Consider the following 16,495-nt stretch of genomic DNA (forward strand, 5'->3'; position numbering starts at 1 on the left):
TACTTGGAAAATAAGGAGGTTTTATGGTGAGATACTCCTGCAGCAGCAGGGAACTGGCTCAAGGGTCCTGGAGATGCCTCCTGCTGCTGTATTCCTGCAGGAATCTGACATGCAACAGGAGAAAGCTGCTCCCTGCGAGAAAGCACGGTATGCAAAAAAGATGGATTTCCTGCTCTAAAAGTGGCTGAAAGAGAAGTTCTTCAGTAATGATGTCCCCCCACCAACCCTGCCACAAGAACGTGTAAACCCACTGTTACCAAAGTAAAACATTTAACCCTGCAAGCTTCTCTCCAGGTGACTGGGATGCTGCAGACTGAGGGGTAGGTAGCTGGGAGCACTGGCACTACAGCGGTGACCTTGGCAGAAGAAGCTGCTGTACCCAGGACAAAACAGGGATTAGAGCGAGGACCGCCAATGCTGGACACTGATAATCAGACAAGGAGCGTCACTTCACACTTCACATTAAAACAGACATAGCTGGTATTTAGTGGGCTTTAGCCGCCCAAGCATACAAACTTGGCAATTTTTACACTGAACTTAAAGGAGTTAATTCTGAAAATCAGTTTTCTCCCACAAAAGTCCTCTTGGTGATCCTGAGAATACAGTCCCAGGTAACTGATACTAAGAAATTTAGAGCTGCCTTAAAGTTTGAGCTAAGCGTCCTCCTGTTACACGCCTATCAACAAAGGAACTGGCAACAGCTCATGGATAATGATTGCCACAGGAGAGTTTCAGCTCCCAAGGAGTAACAGAAAACTTGTGCTAAAATCCAACTTAATAATCACCCAGTTATGTAACCCTAAAATCCCAGGCACATCAACAGCAAAAAACCCCAAGTATCTGCTGGAATTAACAGTTAATTATGCAGTTAGCAGAATGCTGATACCAAATACTCTCTTTTGGTTTGCATTTGCATTCCAAAAGAGAAAAATCACAGTTTAAATGAGAAAGTACATAATTATGCCTTTACCAAAATGCTTTTTCAATACCACATTCAATAATAAGTGATGATAACGTACACGCAACAATAAATACTCTTTTAAAGTTCATCAGAGAAAGGTATCACCTGCCAGGAAAGGTGCCCATTAGGTACTGTTTATATATATCCATTATGCCAGGGCTCATTGTCACTTGCAGTGGTTCATCAGCAGAAGTACTGCTATGTTCCACATGTAGCAGCAATTCTCCCCTTGTGCCAACAACGCCTCGGAAGTCAAAACTTTGCTCACGCTGTCAAGCCCGGCATTTTCTGGAAGTCAACCGAGGCATGCCTTCCTCTCGTACCAGTTTAGAGAAATTACTTCCTAATTTTTCTTTTAATCTGGAAGATGAATATTTAACTCCATAGGGGAAGGAGCAAAAGGAAGCACTATGCATGTGAAAGGCATTTGGAGATGCCACCAAAACCAGCTCACTGACGTACAGAAAGATTAAAGCAGCACCACATTCAGACAGACACTTGAAAGGAACAAGCCTCTTCTCTCTATCCTAGCCCTTTCTGCCAAGGACCTCGAGAGAAGCAGAAAGACACCCTCCCAAAAGGCTTGTGGATGTCCCAAAGTCATGCTGAGACAATACTAAGAAAGCATAATCATGCCAAGTTAAAAGTAAAATAATTGGGCAAGTCTTCATGCTAAAGTCATAAAAACTAACAGCCAAACCCTTTCAAACGCATCACAAGCTGGAAACCTGCCAGAACATCCACTGGGCCAACAGATGATCAAGATGAAAAAGAAGTGTTTGAGAAAGATCAGGCCATAGCAGAATAGTTAAATAAAATCTTTGCATCAGTGCTTTCTGTAAAGGAGTCCAGGAAGGCTCTGCACCAGTCTCCCATTTCAGTGAGTGAGTGTGAGAACTCATTTCAAATTTAAGTGTGAGTACAAGAGTTTAGAAAGAAAAAAAAATACAGTAAAATGAAGAGTAATAAATCACCAAGACCAGATGGCATCCATCCATGAGCTGCAAAGTAACTTAAATACGGAATTGCTGAACTACTAACTGTGCTGTGCAGCTTATTGCTTAAATTGCCCTTATAAAAGGCATGGAAGGTGACAAACGTGACTGATTTCTTAAAATGGGTCTGGGAGCGAGGAGGGAGCACTCAAGAGGCCGGAGGCTAGTAAGTCTCATTTCTGTATCTAGCAAAACGATTGAAAGAGGAGCATTAATAGGTAAATACATATGCTATAAGGGAAGAAAGTCAGTGCAGCTTGGGGAAAGAGAGGTCATGTCTCATGAATCTGTAAGAGCACTCTGACAATAGCACAAGGATGTTCTGGTCAATACAGGCAATGTCTGTACGACGGAAATGCTTCGCACGTGCCAGGTCTAGCTGCATCCCACGGCCATATGGGGAGAGACCTAAGCAAGCACCAGCCCTCTTCTCCTCCTCTCCTCTGCCCTGGTTTCCACACAAAGGAAAGTGGGGCATGCAGCTCGGGTACGGGCTGCAATACCGTCTGTCGGTGTGCCGGCGTCGGTAATTACTGGTCTAGGACCTCCTGCACAGTGTGCTTTGCATCAGGAGGTACGTGGGGATGCAATCATGGCAATGTTGGATTTTAAAGCTATTAAAAAGATCTCTTGAAAGCTCTTAAAGAGAGCTTAGGGATAAGGAGGAGGGTTCTTCATGGATTATTAGCAGCTTAATAATAGGAGACCAAGGGTAATAATAAATGGCCATCTCTCACAAGTAATGGAGATTACCAGGGAAGTCTCTCAGAGCTTCGCACTGGGGCCTGGGCCGAAAACTGTACTCATACATCATCTGAAAAATATCAGACCTATGGAAGTGACAGAGCTTGCTGATGAGTCCGGACAATGAAATCAAGAGCTGCCTGTGAGAAACTGCTGAAAAAATCTTGCAAAAGTGCGTGGCTGGCTGACAAAACGGAAGGTCAAAATCACTAACTGCAAGACAATGTGGAAAGTATAATAATCTTCCACCAAACATACAAAATAACTGGCTCTAAATTAACAAATATCACCCGATAAAGAGACCTAAGTGTAACTTGGAAGAGGTTTTTTGGGTTTCTGTCTTTTGAAAATGCTTGCTTGGTGTTTATAAATGGTCAAAAAAAGCAAAGGGTGGGAGAAGAGTCGATAGCAATACAGAAGTCATAATTTTGTTACTGCATAAATCCACTGCACTCTGAACACAGTGTGTCAGTCTGGTCTCCTCCCCAAATTAATACAACAGGCTAGCAAAAGCACTGTGGGAGGAGGGCAGGATGTCCAGGGGTAGCAAACAACTGATAGTCAAGGGAAGATTAAATTGACTAGCTGATTCTTCAGCTCATTGAAGAAATGATAGGACTTGATGGAGATCTGGAAGTGATAAATGGCATACGCAGGATGAAAAGGAATATATCCACTACTACTACAAACACAAGAATGAAGTGGCACTCCATTAAATTATCAGCTACCTGCTTTAGAAACATCTCCAGCAAACAAATATGCATAACTAAACTGCAGAAGAGACTGCCACAGAACATTTTAGATGTCAAGATTGTAAATGTATTGAAGAAGGTATTAAGGAAATTCACAAAAGAAAGACACAGAAGGGTTATTAAGTACAGTTGTCCAAATGCAATCTCCCATTCAGAAAGCACCTAAATCACTGACTGCTGGAACGGGCAAATGAAGTATCATTTTACCCTTGTCTTGACCTTATGCTTTCTTTGCAACTGGCCAGTTTAAAGGATGAGAAACTGTGCTAGATAGACCTTTTTTTCTGACAGTTTTCACGTTCTTACAGATCTCCTTAAGACTACTTTATCTCCTGTTTTCCTTTACAATTTCACAGTTTTAACTAAAACACCCTAGAAATTTAAGTGTATAGAGATAAAGGCATTAAAAGGCAGAGTCTGTAGAAATTTATGCAAAGAAGTTCAATCTACTGCTCTGCCCAACCATTGACCTGTTTACGAAGGAAAAAGCAAAATAAGACTCAGAAAATCTAGCTGAAGCATATTACATATTACATCTATTATGTACAGGTATGACATTAGTTCTTCAAAATTTCCTTCTGCGCCTGCACTATTTTGGGGTGAGTATGCAGCAATATCCTTTCACGTACTTCACTGTATGGGAACTGAGCTGCACTTTATGGAAAAGTAAATAATAGCAACAACATATATAAAAGACTTACTGATTCAGATATCCACTTCTCATTGCATTGACAGTTTAGATTGTACGAATGCAATACCCCTCTTCAAAGTAATGTATGCAAGCAAAAATCATGCAGGGAGGAATATCAAGGATTGTTTGCTGACCTTTTAAGAAGATCAGCGATCACACACACAATTTATTAGCAAACAACAAACACTGACAACTCTTATCAAAAATCACTGCGGAAATATTAATTAAAAATTAAGGATTTGGAGACTGGCAGATGAAAGCGATTACAAAAACGTACCTAAATTTAGACACTACAGGATTAACAGACTGCAAAAGAAACCAAAAGGGTTAACAGCCATCATCCTGCAAAATGTAAATGGGGAACAGTAATCTTTTAAACAATAAAAGAAGTTACTTATTGGCTTTATCACCACTCACAGATGAGCTAAGTAATCACCACCCCCTCCCCAAGGTATAAAAGGTTAAAAAATTCTGCTGTTCTTAAATATTCAGCTTATTTTATTACATTTATTTTCCTGCCATTACTATAGAAATCAGAATACCAGAAAGACTTACAGGCTTCAGCACCGAAAGGGCACAGAGGCGCAGCTGCATCCCTTGCACTGCCTTACACAACCCCAAGTCCTAATGGTCCCAACTTCCAAAAGCAAATTATGAGAGGATATTAGGAACATAATGAAAAGACAATGAACATGCTGTTTACTAATAAAATACACATAATTAATAAATGCAGATGTAAAATAAAATCTTTGCTATTCAGCCGAGCTACATCTTAATTCTTAATTTAATTTTACGACTTTCCTAACATTACAAAATCCTCAGCCCATTCATATCCCATGACAACATTAGCACTGAAACTTCTCAGAAACTCCCATGTAATGAATCAGGTTTTCTGCCTCCCTCTGCCTCATTTGCTCTACATCAACTTTCTCATTTGAAAAATGTATTCTCTATTTTTCTTCTATTGCTAATATCAATATCTGCCTGCTTTTAAATTTTAAAACTTCACACTTGGGGCAATTACCAAAGGCATAGCCTGAAAGATCCTTGCAATACCCATTTTTATTTTACTGAAAGTTAATTCTTGCACTTCAAAGGAAGGATTTATATTAATTTGTAGTAACCTTTGCTAGTTTGTTAAACTACATTACATACCTAGTATTATTGGGTTATTTTAAAATATCTGGAATAGATCATTGAATTTTATAATGAAAAAGCCATCTATACTGCACTACAAACTAGAAAGTGCCCAGTAGTGTCACAATTGCCCGTAATGGCAATAACGAAAGGACAGCCACTTAGTTCAAAATCCATAGCATGAAGCTTCGCCTTATCAAAAGCACCAGCCAATACATCAATCAGCATATTCTGCTCTTAATATTTTGTGCATAATATCCAATAAACTGTTGCCTCTACTGAAACCTTTTTACTCTAAGGATGGAGCTGCATATGACATCATACAAAAATTTCACAGATGGAAAAAAGACATAGCTGATCCAAATGCTTGTTAAAACTGGCCCCAGTTTTTAGACTCAGTTTTTCAAGTTCACTTTAATAATTATGGGTAGCTTGCATGATGCCTAGTGCTGTTCTTATCCTCAAGTTCTTGACTAGGTAAAAATACCTGTAAAAATCCAATGACAGAAGAAAGTGCAATGGCCAAAAAATTCAGAACCTGTGCACTTATGCACCTATGATTTATTCTTTATGCTACAAACGACAAACCAAGAAAAATCAAAGGAGCAAGAAAACACACAGCCCATTAGTCATTCGGTGCCTTTGCAAAATGCTGCTGAAATATTGATGCCGTACTTTAACATACTAAAGTGTCTCAACATGGTGTCTCAGCGTTACTGAACTCTCAGTATCCCGCATTATTGCTATTTTTCAGCTAGATAAGGCTGGAATAGTAAATAAGAGGTTTTGGGTAAATTTCCTAAAAATAGTAAACAATTTTGGAATTTGATTCTCTTCTTCAAAAGACCTCAAGGATTTAGCAGTCTACAAAGAGACTGTGTAAAACCTAAAATTGAAAGAAAACTCGAGACCTGAGGGAGAACTCCAGCGCTGGGCTGGCCCTCTGGTTTCTTTATGCCAGCAGAAACCAACACGTGCCAAAGAGGACACACAGCTTGATTTTTAATATTCATCAGCAATGCCATCAGCTGGGGTTTTGCCCTATGGAGAGATGAAAAGCCATCATTCCTCTTCCTTAGGGGAGGGGATGGATAAGCAGGGCAGCTTGCCATGAGGGATGCAGTTTCTGGCCTCCAGCTGGGAGGGCGATACGTTGTGGGAGCACAAGCCGTGGCCCCAAAGGCAGCCCATGTCCCACTGCTCCCACTGTTTTCCCACATCGGGGGAGCGAGGATCCCCGCTGTGCCACATCTTGGCTTCTGCTGGGTTTCTGTTGGCAAAGCTGCACTTGTAAATGCTTTTTATCCCTTCCTGAGCCTCTGAAAGGTTGCCAGCCAATGCCCAGACTTAATGTATGGGTGGAAGCAGATACCTGGGAAGCTGCCACCACCAGCCAGTGGGACAGCAACTGCCTGTGCCTGTCACAGAAACGTGAGCAAGAAGGAGCATCCCTTGCCCTCTGTGATTTAGGCATCTGACTTCTGCGCTACAAACACAGAAACTCCTACTATTGAAAGATTCAGATCATCAGATTTCTTCTAGGACCTAAGTTGTCACACCACCTCTTGTCAAAAACATTGGGGACTTTCCCTTCAAAAGGGTGCAGGCAGAGAAAGAGTCATTTCAGCTATTAGTTCAATGATTAATTCATCCAGTAAGGGAGAGACTAAGGGAATTTGAAACTAACTTCCCTACCTTCCCAGGACCACATCTTAGAAATTATGTTTCAGGCTGGTTTACTGTAGCAACCAGTTAATTTGCACAGCTTCAAACAGAATCCCTGAAAATAAGCTAGCATTAAAAAACATTGTATTTTTCTACATCCCTTGCTTTGTTCTTGCACCTATTCCAGGCAACACCACTCAGTTTCCTGCTTTCAATTGTGTATAATTTTACCAATTTAATGCTCTGGACTCAAATTGTCCATGCATATGCCTGCCTTAGGTTGAATTAGATTAGAAAATTTCAGCTAAAGTCTTTGATTAAGTCTTAAGAGAATTCTTCTCCCTCCTTCAAGTTAAATAAACAACAGCCATTTTTTTCTGTGGGATTTCTGTTACTTTGCAGTAGGAACCCAAAACATCTCAGAGCTTAGGTCTTAAATCAGGGATAGTCTTTTGCCATGTCAAGAAAATCTTCCCCATTAATATCACTCTGTTCTCCCAAATCCCTAGACCCATTCAAGGTAAGGCTTCCTTGCTGGCAAGAAACAGCAAAAATGAGACAGTGTCTCATTACATAGTCCTGTATTATCCATACAACTCATTCAACCTGGTCAATACAAAAAGGAAGGAGTCACACGGGAAAAATGTTACATGATAATATAACTTAAAGGTTTAGTTATGGATACAGTCTTCGAAGCACGTACAATTTCACAGACCACCTTAATTTTGGAATTTTACAACTTCTCAGAATTGAGCTTGCAGCCTTAAGAACATTATTGCAATATATTTTCAGTGTTATTACATATGCGACAGTCATCCTTTAAGGGTATTTACCTCCAACAGGAATTATGTGGTGTCACATACATGACAGTCTTTTAAAGACTTACTGCGGATTAAGATGGAGATTCATCAAATGGAGAGAACAAGGGGGAATGGACACAAGTTGCTCTTGGGGAGATTCCGACTGGACACGAAAGGAAAATTTTTCACATTGAGGACAGTCACCCATTGGAATAATCTCCCCAGGGAAGCGGTTGACTCGGCCACATTGGACACCTTCAAGAGTCGTCTGGACAGGGTGCTGGGCCATCTTGTCTAGACTGTGCTCTTCCTAGAAAGGTTGGACTAGATGATCCCTGAGGTCCCTTCCAAACTGGGATTCTGTGATTAAAACTAAAGCTATATAAATACATAAAAACTATTAGTTTTGATTACAGCTACTATGCTACAAAAGAAATGGATTTAAAAACCTCACATACTGTAACTTACACATACACTATAAAATACACTGGTCTATTTTATGCATCTTTTCAGGCTGCTTTTAGGCGTTTCTATAGCAAGCTGAGCGGCCATTTTCTTATCCCTCAGTTCACATCTTTTCGTTTACTTAAGCCCAATTAAAGCAATGGAATATATGCATGATCCATAAAGACAAACAGTACACTTAATTAGATATGTACCATGACTAAATGAAGGCAAACAAATATTTCCAGCCTTCCATAAACCTAACAGGAAATCACACCACGTATGAGCAGGGAGGCATTTTGCACTGTATTTATACAATCAAAGATACATTTAACAGCTATTAACAACTGAGATCCTCATTTGTTATTTGCCTTGTTTACAGGCCTTCAGAATAAGAAAGAAAACAAGATCATATATCATGGCCTTCCAGAAACATTACGACTTCCTCTTATTCACAGTAGTTAAGATTAAATGGAAAATTAATTTAACATAAAACAAAGCAACATAATTCTGCTAATGCCAACCTCTACTTTCATTCTTTTTTAACCATTCATTGAAGAAAATGCTGAACCCTCTGGGGCACTGAGTGCATGCTACTGGCCAGGGACCTTCCTAATTACTTCTTGCACAGAGATGGGAAATGACCCCCTCAGACACAATATGAAGAAATACCAAGAAAATCTTGGCCAGGTGATAACAGGAACATAAATCTCAAGCCAGCAGAAGGAAAAGTAATTTTAAAGCATCTCCTTTCATTCTGCATCAACTAATACATGTCCTAAAATGCCAAGGGCAGTAAAACACTCAAAAAGTTGCACCAAGTGAACCTTAGGGACGTCTGATAAACCTTGCAGCACAGAAATGAAGGCCCGTATTTGCAACTACACACCACATTTCCAAGTTCATGGTATTCAAAAAGGTAAGACCAGTCTTCAGCAATTCCAGAGCAAAGCTTCAAAGCAGTGTAGTTTCACAAACAGGAATATACATTCCGTTTATGCTTGTGTGAATGCTTTCTATACTGAACCGTATTGACTGACTTGTACGATTCCAGTAATTCACCTCTGGCCTTATGTCAAAACCGGGAAAAGCACTGCATCTCCTGAAGTTGGAATCACAAAATAATTTAGCCTGGGATGGACCTCTGGAGGTCCAACCCCTTGCTCGCAGCAGGGCTAATTTCAAAGATGGAGCAGGCTACGTGGGGCTTTGCCTAGTCAAGGCTTGGACATCTTCAAAGACAGAGACCCCAGGGTCTCTCTGGGCACCTGCTCTGCTATTTCACCATCTCATTATGGAATTTCTTCTCCTGCTGCCCAGGAGGCAGTTTGTTGTCCTAGACTTGCAATTGCAGCTTCTCATCCTTCCACTGGGCACCTCCATGAAGAGTCTGACTCCATCTTTTCTACAACAACTCATCAGGAAGCTGAAGGCTGCAATGAAATCCCCACTGCACCCAGCACAGCCTTCTCCTGGCTCCACAAGCCCAGCTCCCTCGCTGTCCTAGCCAGCAACTACCCTGGCCAGCCTCCACAGGGCTCTCTGCAGTTTATCAACAAGTTTCCTGTACTGGGGAGCACAAAACTCAGACTCCAGATGCAGCCTCACAACACCACCCTGAACGGTAACGTGAGAAACTTGGAACAAGTGTCCTCCATGATTCCCATCGAGTATGAAACATAAGCGAACTGCGAAAAACCCTCTTGTTCCAGAGATGTGTCCATTACCATTCTGGAGTATGCGCTGAACTCCTACCCTTCTACCTCCAAGGAAATTTCTTGCCCTGATTAGCTACTTCAAAAGGCCTTGTCCCACATCTCACAGCTCAACACAGCTCCTGGCAATTTATTTTTCTTCTCTTTAGAAACATCTGCTTTATTCTACCTTTGGTAGCTCTGCAATGAGTACATTGTTAAATATGTAGAAGACCTGACCACTAACTTATATGCATATCTGGTTTTGGGTATTTTTATTTTGCACTCTATAACACTGCATTCCTTTTCCTGACTGGATCCTAACCTCAACCTCAGTATAATTCTGCAGGCATCTACCTTCAAGGCTTGCAGCATAAAACTGAGAATTGATCTCAACCTCTGGAAGCTGCTTCTTGCTGCAGTATCAAGAATGCTAGCAATGCACAAACACTTCAATTTGCAAGCAGGATTGATTTCCCTGTCCAATAAATTTTGACCCCTTGACTGACTTTCTTCAGACGAGGGAAAGCTGCTTCTATGTTTGAATTCTTAGTCTACGTTTCCCCAGGAGAACTAAGCTCTTCGAAGTTCACATTTTCACTTAGCTTTAGCTACAGATACGTTTTCTGTTATGACTCTCTAACGTCCAATTTACAGTGGAGGTGCTTTCAACAAGGAAAATGGCTGACACTACATTTTCAAAAACATGCAGTGAATTACTGGTTCCTCCTGTTAAAAAAAAAAAAAACAAAAAAAAACCAACCACCAAAGAAACCAAAACAAAAAAAAAACCCACCAACCCAAACCAAATGATCCCCCTTTGATATTGCTCACTTCTTTGGGACCAATCTCATACACATTAATCAATTAGGAATTCCTAAATCAAAGAAAGACTGTTAAGACGGGCAGTGACAAAGCATCTTCTCCAAGAAAAATATTTCAGAATGCTTCAGGAGATTGAGCAGTATGTTATTTTTTGTTCATCCTTTCTAGTTTTTCCTTCCTTCAAGAGTACTTATATCCATTTGATTATGTCTCATTTTTACCTCTAGAGAAAAAAAAATACCTTCTGGGATAAGCTTGTGATGTGACCCCAGTTTGACTGCCTGTGCATTCACTTAAATTTTGACTTTACTGGCTTGGAATAAACACTGCATGATGGAACAGAAATTAAATTATACTCATCAAAAGCAAAGCACTAAAACACAAACTTAAAATATGAAGGAACACACATACTCAGAATGAATGGTTCCTTGGTTGATCCTTCTTTTTTGTCTGAATGCATCATAAAAGAAGTTATGTTTCATTACTGAAAAAACATTTTGGCTTCTTTCATGGTTGCAAAGAAGGGTAATTAAGACTGTCAAGAAAACACATTGAACAGCTGTATATTGTTAACAAAAGCACCATTATATGACTGCTCTGAAGAAAAAAGTCAGCAATTTAAACATTCACATTTCCTAGAAGTTAGGTATTTTTCCAAGCTCCAGTAGATACCACAAAACGTGTTTTTTTTTTTTTTTTATTTTTCCCTATATATCTTGGTCGTGTATTAGCCATATTTCAAGTCTGCAGGATGGTCCTAGTTTGAGAAACCCATCCACATACATAAGAAGTGGATGGCAGTATCAAAGCTTTGCCAATTGAAAACTGAGTCACTGAAGTAAAAGAAAAAAAATTTGAGCTGCTTTTTAAGCTGGAATTACCTGGAATTTTCTTAGACTGCAGGTATGCCTGAGACTGAATACAAGACAGAGTAATCCTTCCAGCCTGCACTGAAAAGACCATAAAAGAATACTTACTCATCGAAGATCAGGTCTGGAGCAAAATAGAGGAACTGGCTGTTTGTATGTTTGTACGATCTCCAACTCAAGGCAAACGATGACAGACACATCCATGAATACTGAATTAGAGTAATTTGGTCCTCAAGAGGCAAATTTCTAAATCCTAGAGATCAAACCAGAAAACACCCATGAACTACATTGCGCTCTACAAGGGTTGGCCAAACCAGAACTGAATATGTTGCTCATTATTTTTCTAGTATTAACGAACAAGAGCAACACTCCCACAAACTATATGTCTGAAAAAAACAAATCCATAATTTCTCATTCCAGTGACAAAACATCTTTTCTTCTTAAGAGGCTACTATTCAAAATTAAAGCTTTTAAAATATTGATCACAGACATATGAAACAAATGTAAAACAAAAAACCCCAATCTTCTCTCAGATGTTCATCTCACATCCCCTGTGAGGGGTTTCAATGCAGCCCACAGATTAAAGATGCAATTTGGCAAGCATATAGTTCATTAAGCTAAAATAAACACCATTTCACCAAATGCCCTGTGGTCCCACCTGGAAGTATCTTTGCCCACTTCACCACCTGAATCATCTGTTTGCCGGCCAGGCGGTTTAAGGTGGAAAGCAGGTGCTCTGCTGTGTCTGGCTTCGAACTGTCATATCCTGCATACACGGTCTCTGGTTCAATGCTTTCAAGGATCTTAACAGGAGAGGGAGTAAGTGCTGGTGAGATAGCAGACATGTGGGGGACAAGTGCTGTGTTTACAGAGGGCTCAGTCACGGGCGCGATGTACGTTGTCCCTTCCTCGGGGCTCTGGGGTGGTGGCTGCTGCCGCTGCTGTGGCTGCTCCTCGTGCATCCCTTTCAATTTCCCCAATTTTTTGGACTTCCGGGCTGTGAAGATGAGCAGCACAAGAACCAAGTCAGTACAGAAATCTGGTGTAATCCTGGCTTTATAAGAAAATGGAAGAAGTATAATCTCAAGGTCCTCAAGTGAAACAGATGCAGGACCTTAAGAAATACCTCACTGTCTGCAGCATCGTTACACTGGAAAAAGGACCAAAAGACACATGTAAGCTCATTTTCATTGCTTTACTGAAGGTTTTTATAAGTGACAGAATGTCCAGTATCTGTCTCCATACAGACATGCATAAAAACATCCTAGTTACAGTGGTTGGTGCTGATTAAACGTTTTGGAAACGTATTTGTTTTGTAGCTTAAATGAATCACTTATCACCTACAAGTCTGCAATTCACGTTCTCCATTGCATTTGGTCATCAAAAGAAATCTCCCTGGCTGTGCCTAAAATTAGTAGACCCGGAGTCCTCCTAAGCTTTTGAGTCCGAGTGCCCACCCTGGCTGCGCCTCAACTTGAAACGGAGTCATTCCATTTTGAACAGGCTAAGCTAGTCAAATCCCTTTGCTTTTGCTGCTTTGATACTTCCATAAGAGCTTTGTCCCCTTCTCTTGAGTAGTTCTGAAATTACGCTAAAAATATTTACCCATTTAAAGAAAAAACACGGAGCCCTGTAACACCTTTCTCACTGCTATCAAAATTTCTGTAATGATTTGCCTTTTCTTTTTTTTTTCCTGTTTCTTTTTTTGTTTTAATGCTACCCTCCCTACTTTACTAAGTATCCATAGAAGACAGCAATGCTAGTGTGCTTCCACTCTTTTCAGAGATGTCAGCCATTCTCTGGGGGCTGCCTTCCCAACTTTGCCATGTGAAGCACAGATACATAAGCAGGCAGAAAGCCCTGCTCCTGCACGAGGAAAATGATCTAGTAGCATGAGGAAAGAGTAAGAAATAAAAAGCAAGACAAAAAAACCAACCAAGAGCCCATCACCCCCCTTTTTGCAATAGGAAAATGTAACTAAGATAATCTTTAAAATCAATAAATAATGAATTAAATGTAAATGTTCACAGCTCTTTCAGAGTAACTCCTCTCAAATATAGTATTTCTCATCTATCTGTACACAGCTAAAACCCTTGTCTGGACTTCTATCTTTCTGTCTCTTGATTATTGCAACATCCCTTTTACTGGCATCGGTAAATACAAGTCTGTCTCACTCCTACTTAGGATACTACTGCAAACATCCCTAAGTCCAGGCCCTACCCAGAGCCTCTTTCCTCAAGTTTTTTCCCCGTCATCGATTCCCCTCCCTATTTTTCCTTAAATACAGCGCCTCTTCTGCAGTTTCAGGATCCTTTCTGGCCAACCTGCATCTCACCCCTCCTTTCTTCTCCCTCATCGAAACGTTCACTTCCACTTCAGCCCAGCATGCCATGCCACTGCCTCCTGGGAAGTATTCAAAGCTTGCTCTATGTGCTTCTTCCTACTCCTCTTACTCTGGTGCAGAAAACTCCCCACAAAAATCCACAGAACTAGCTCATTACTTCTACATTACTTCTACAAACTCCTTAAAACCCATGTTTTAAGAAAACCCTCCTCAGCAGCAGAGCTGCTGTTGCCCTGAGACCACTGCTGGCGACAGCAGCCGTCAGTGCTTTACTGTTTCCTTGAAACTGGGGCTTCCTGCCCAGAGCCAGTGGCTGCGACTGAGCTCGTAGTGCCTGCGAGGCAGGATACGGACGCCCAGGATCCAGGACAATGCACGCCCAAGTGCAACAATAGCCTGTTGTTTTCAACACTTCCTTGCTGGGACAGTACCTTGAACTCTGAGGAGCTGGCTCATCCCAAGAGCCAAAAGAAAAGCTGATTATTAGGGTAAATATGGGACATGGCTATAGAAAACAGTGATGTTACCACTTACACGCAAGATCTTGAAGGTTCCCAAACAGCCCCTCCTAGATTATCATCTTCAAAACCTGAATGCAATTCATTACTTCTGCAACACGTATTGTGCTGAGCAGCCAGTGCAAAATCTGAATATCAGTTTGGTGTCGTTTCCATCACACAATGAAGGAAGGATCTTCCTGGCTGATTTCAGCATCAATGTCACTCAGGAGATCTACAGAAAACTTCAGAGATCTTTGTGTAACTTTCATCACTATTCCTTCAGAGAGCTGGACATCATTTCATTAATTCACCTACAGCCCGTATGTCTGCTTTCAACAATTTCTTAGTTTCTCTATGCCTGCAAACATCCAGACCAACCCAGGCAGGTTGAATTTTTTAATAAAAGGATTAGGTATGCAAATAAAAATGTGCTGGTTCTAATAAAATTTAGTTTAAAATTATGTTGTTCAACTATCCACATACACTTAAAAACTTCCTAATTACCTGAAGCATTAGCACAGATTACATAGGGAAACAGAGGAATCACTGTCATTTGAGTTATAAGGAAGAAGCAAGACAAATACCTGTCAGGAGAGATTTCACTGCAGCTGATTCTGTCTCAAGAGACAGGACAGATGAGAAGACCCTTATAAAAGCCCCTTCCAATCCTATTTCTTACTTTTCTATTACAAAACTCTTAAAAAAGCTAATTCAAACAATGAAGCACTACTGACGAATTTTTCATCCTCCAGCGCATCAAGTTACATGGATGCTGACATCCATTCTTCAAGATGCAATTTCCGTTCCTAGTATCCAAAAAGCCATTTTACAAAGCAGCAGCTGATCAGACATTTTGTTGAACAAGTTTTTTTCCTCACTCTGCAAAATAAAATGGAGGGACTTAGAGGCAAAGCAGACAAATAAATTTATATTCTGGATCTAAATCTAAATTCTGAAAAGTAAGTGAAAATGCTGTTGTTCCCCATTTGGTGCAGTCGCGCCCACATGAGGACGTCTTGGTGACGTCATTGTGAGCATTAAATACAGTTTGCATTTCTCTTAGAAGGACAAAGCTGAACTTACATTTTTCAACAAAATAAACGCCAAAAGCAAAGCAAGAACGGCCAAGTTCAGCAGAATACCTGATGATGAGTTAACAGAGCTACTGGACACTGAAAAGAGAGTTTAAAAATAAGCCTGCAGGAGTGGCTAGAGATTAGTGTTTGCTCTTATTATTCATTAAGTTTTATCAGGCACTGGGGTTTTTTTCTGTTATCAAAACAGGACTAAAAATAAGGAACTTTACATATCTTCCATGTTTGCAGAGGCAAAAAAACTGCACTCTCACCATAACTACACCAGAGTGAGAAGTGTATTGGTTTACCAACTCCATCAAATATCACAGAATCACAGATAACTGATTATTTATTAAGATATAATATTCCATGTCCTATTCTCTAAGAGTTTTTCATTAAAAGGAAAAAGAAATAACATTCTTCCATGTATAATACTGGCATAAAAACGTGGTTTAGTTTCATTTTCTTCCATTATAATGCCTTTAAAATGAAGCTGAGAAAAACATTACTGCTTGACAGTCATGTTTACAGTGAAGAAAACTGTATTTTTCATTTGGCTTCAAGCCAGTGCTGTAGCTCAACTGGTTTGGTAACTCCCACAGAAACCAACAACTAAAGATTAAATACAAACTCTGAGCAGTACGTACTCAGGAGTCGGTCTTTTGAAGCTGTTTTTTCACATTTGCTCTCTAACTGCAACGTGAACTATAACACCAACAAGGCAGCTCTGAATTGGTGGGTGAAAGCCATGCTCATCAGGAGTGCTGCATGGAAATGTTCAAGTTACTGGGTCTCCATGCAGAGCAGGGGATGGGGCATGCATGGGGCATTTCACGTGGTAAAGTTGAAGCCTGAAGCCTGTTTGGGGCTCGGACAAGACTTTCATCCAAATGGCTGCACAGCCAGCGACTGCATATTATCTCTAATTGCAGGACTTCTTGCCCCTCCTGCTCAGCGTTATCACAGCCAGGATATTGTATTATAATCCTTGTATTTTG

At 40.5% G+C, this 16,495-nt stretch overlaps 1 protein-coding gene across 6 annotated transcripts in view; it reads right to left on the reverse strand.

Moving 5' to 3' along the window:
• NR3C2 (nuclear receptor subfamily 3 group C member 2) overlaps positions 1–16,495 on the reverse strand; it is a 215,816-nt gene that overhangs the window by 26,390 nt on the left and 172,931 nt on the right. For all 6 annotated transcript variants that reach the window (XM_064450307.1, XM_064450306.1, XM_064450304.1 and 3 more), the window contains 2 exons: positions 12,236–12,574; positions 11,686–11,830 (listed from right to left, as the gene is read on the reverse strand). In XM_064450307.1, the coding sequence (XP_064306377.1) occupies positions 11,686–11,830; positions 12,236–12,574 (484 nt within the window). The remainder of the gene's footprint in view (positions 1–11,685; positions 11,831–12,235; positions 12,575–16,495) is intronic.

This window comes from Phalacrocorax carbo, chromosome 4 (genome assembly GCF_963921805.1).
Source record: "Phalacrocorax carbo chromosome 4, bPhaCar2.1, whole genome shotgun sequence".
In the NCBI taxonomy this organism is placed as follows: domain Eukaryota; kingdom Metazoa; phylum Chordata; class Aves; order Suliformes; family Phalacrocoracidae; genus Phalacrocorax; species Phalacrocorax carbo.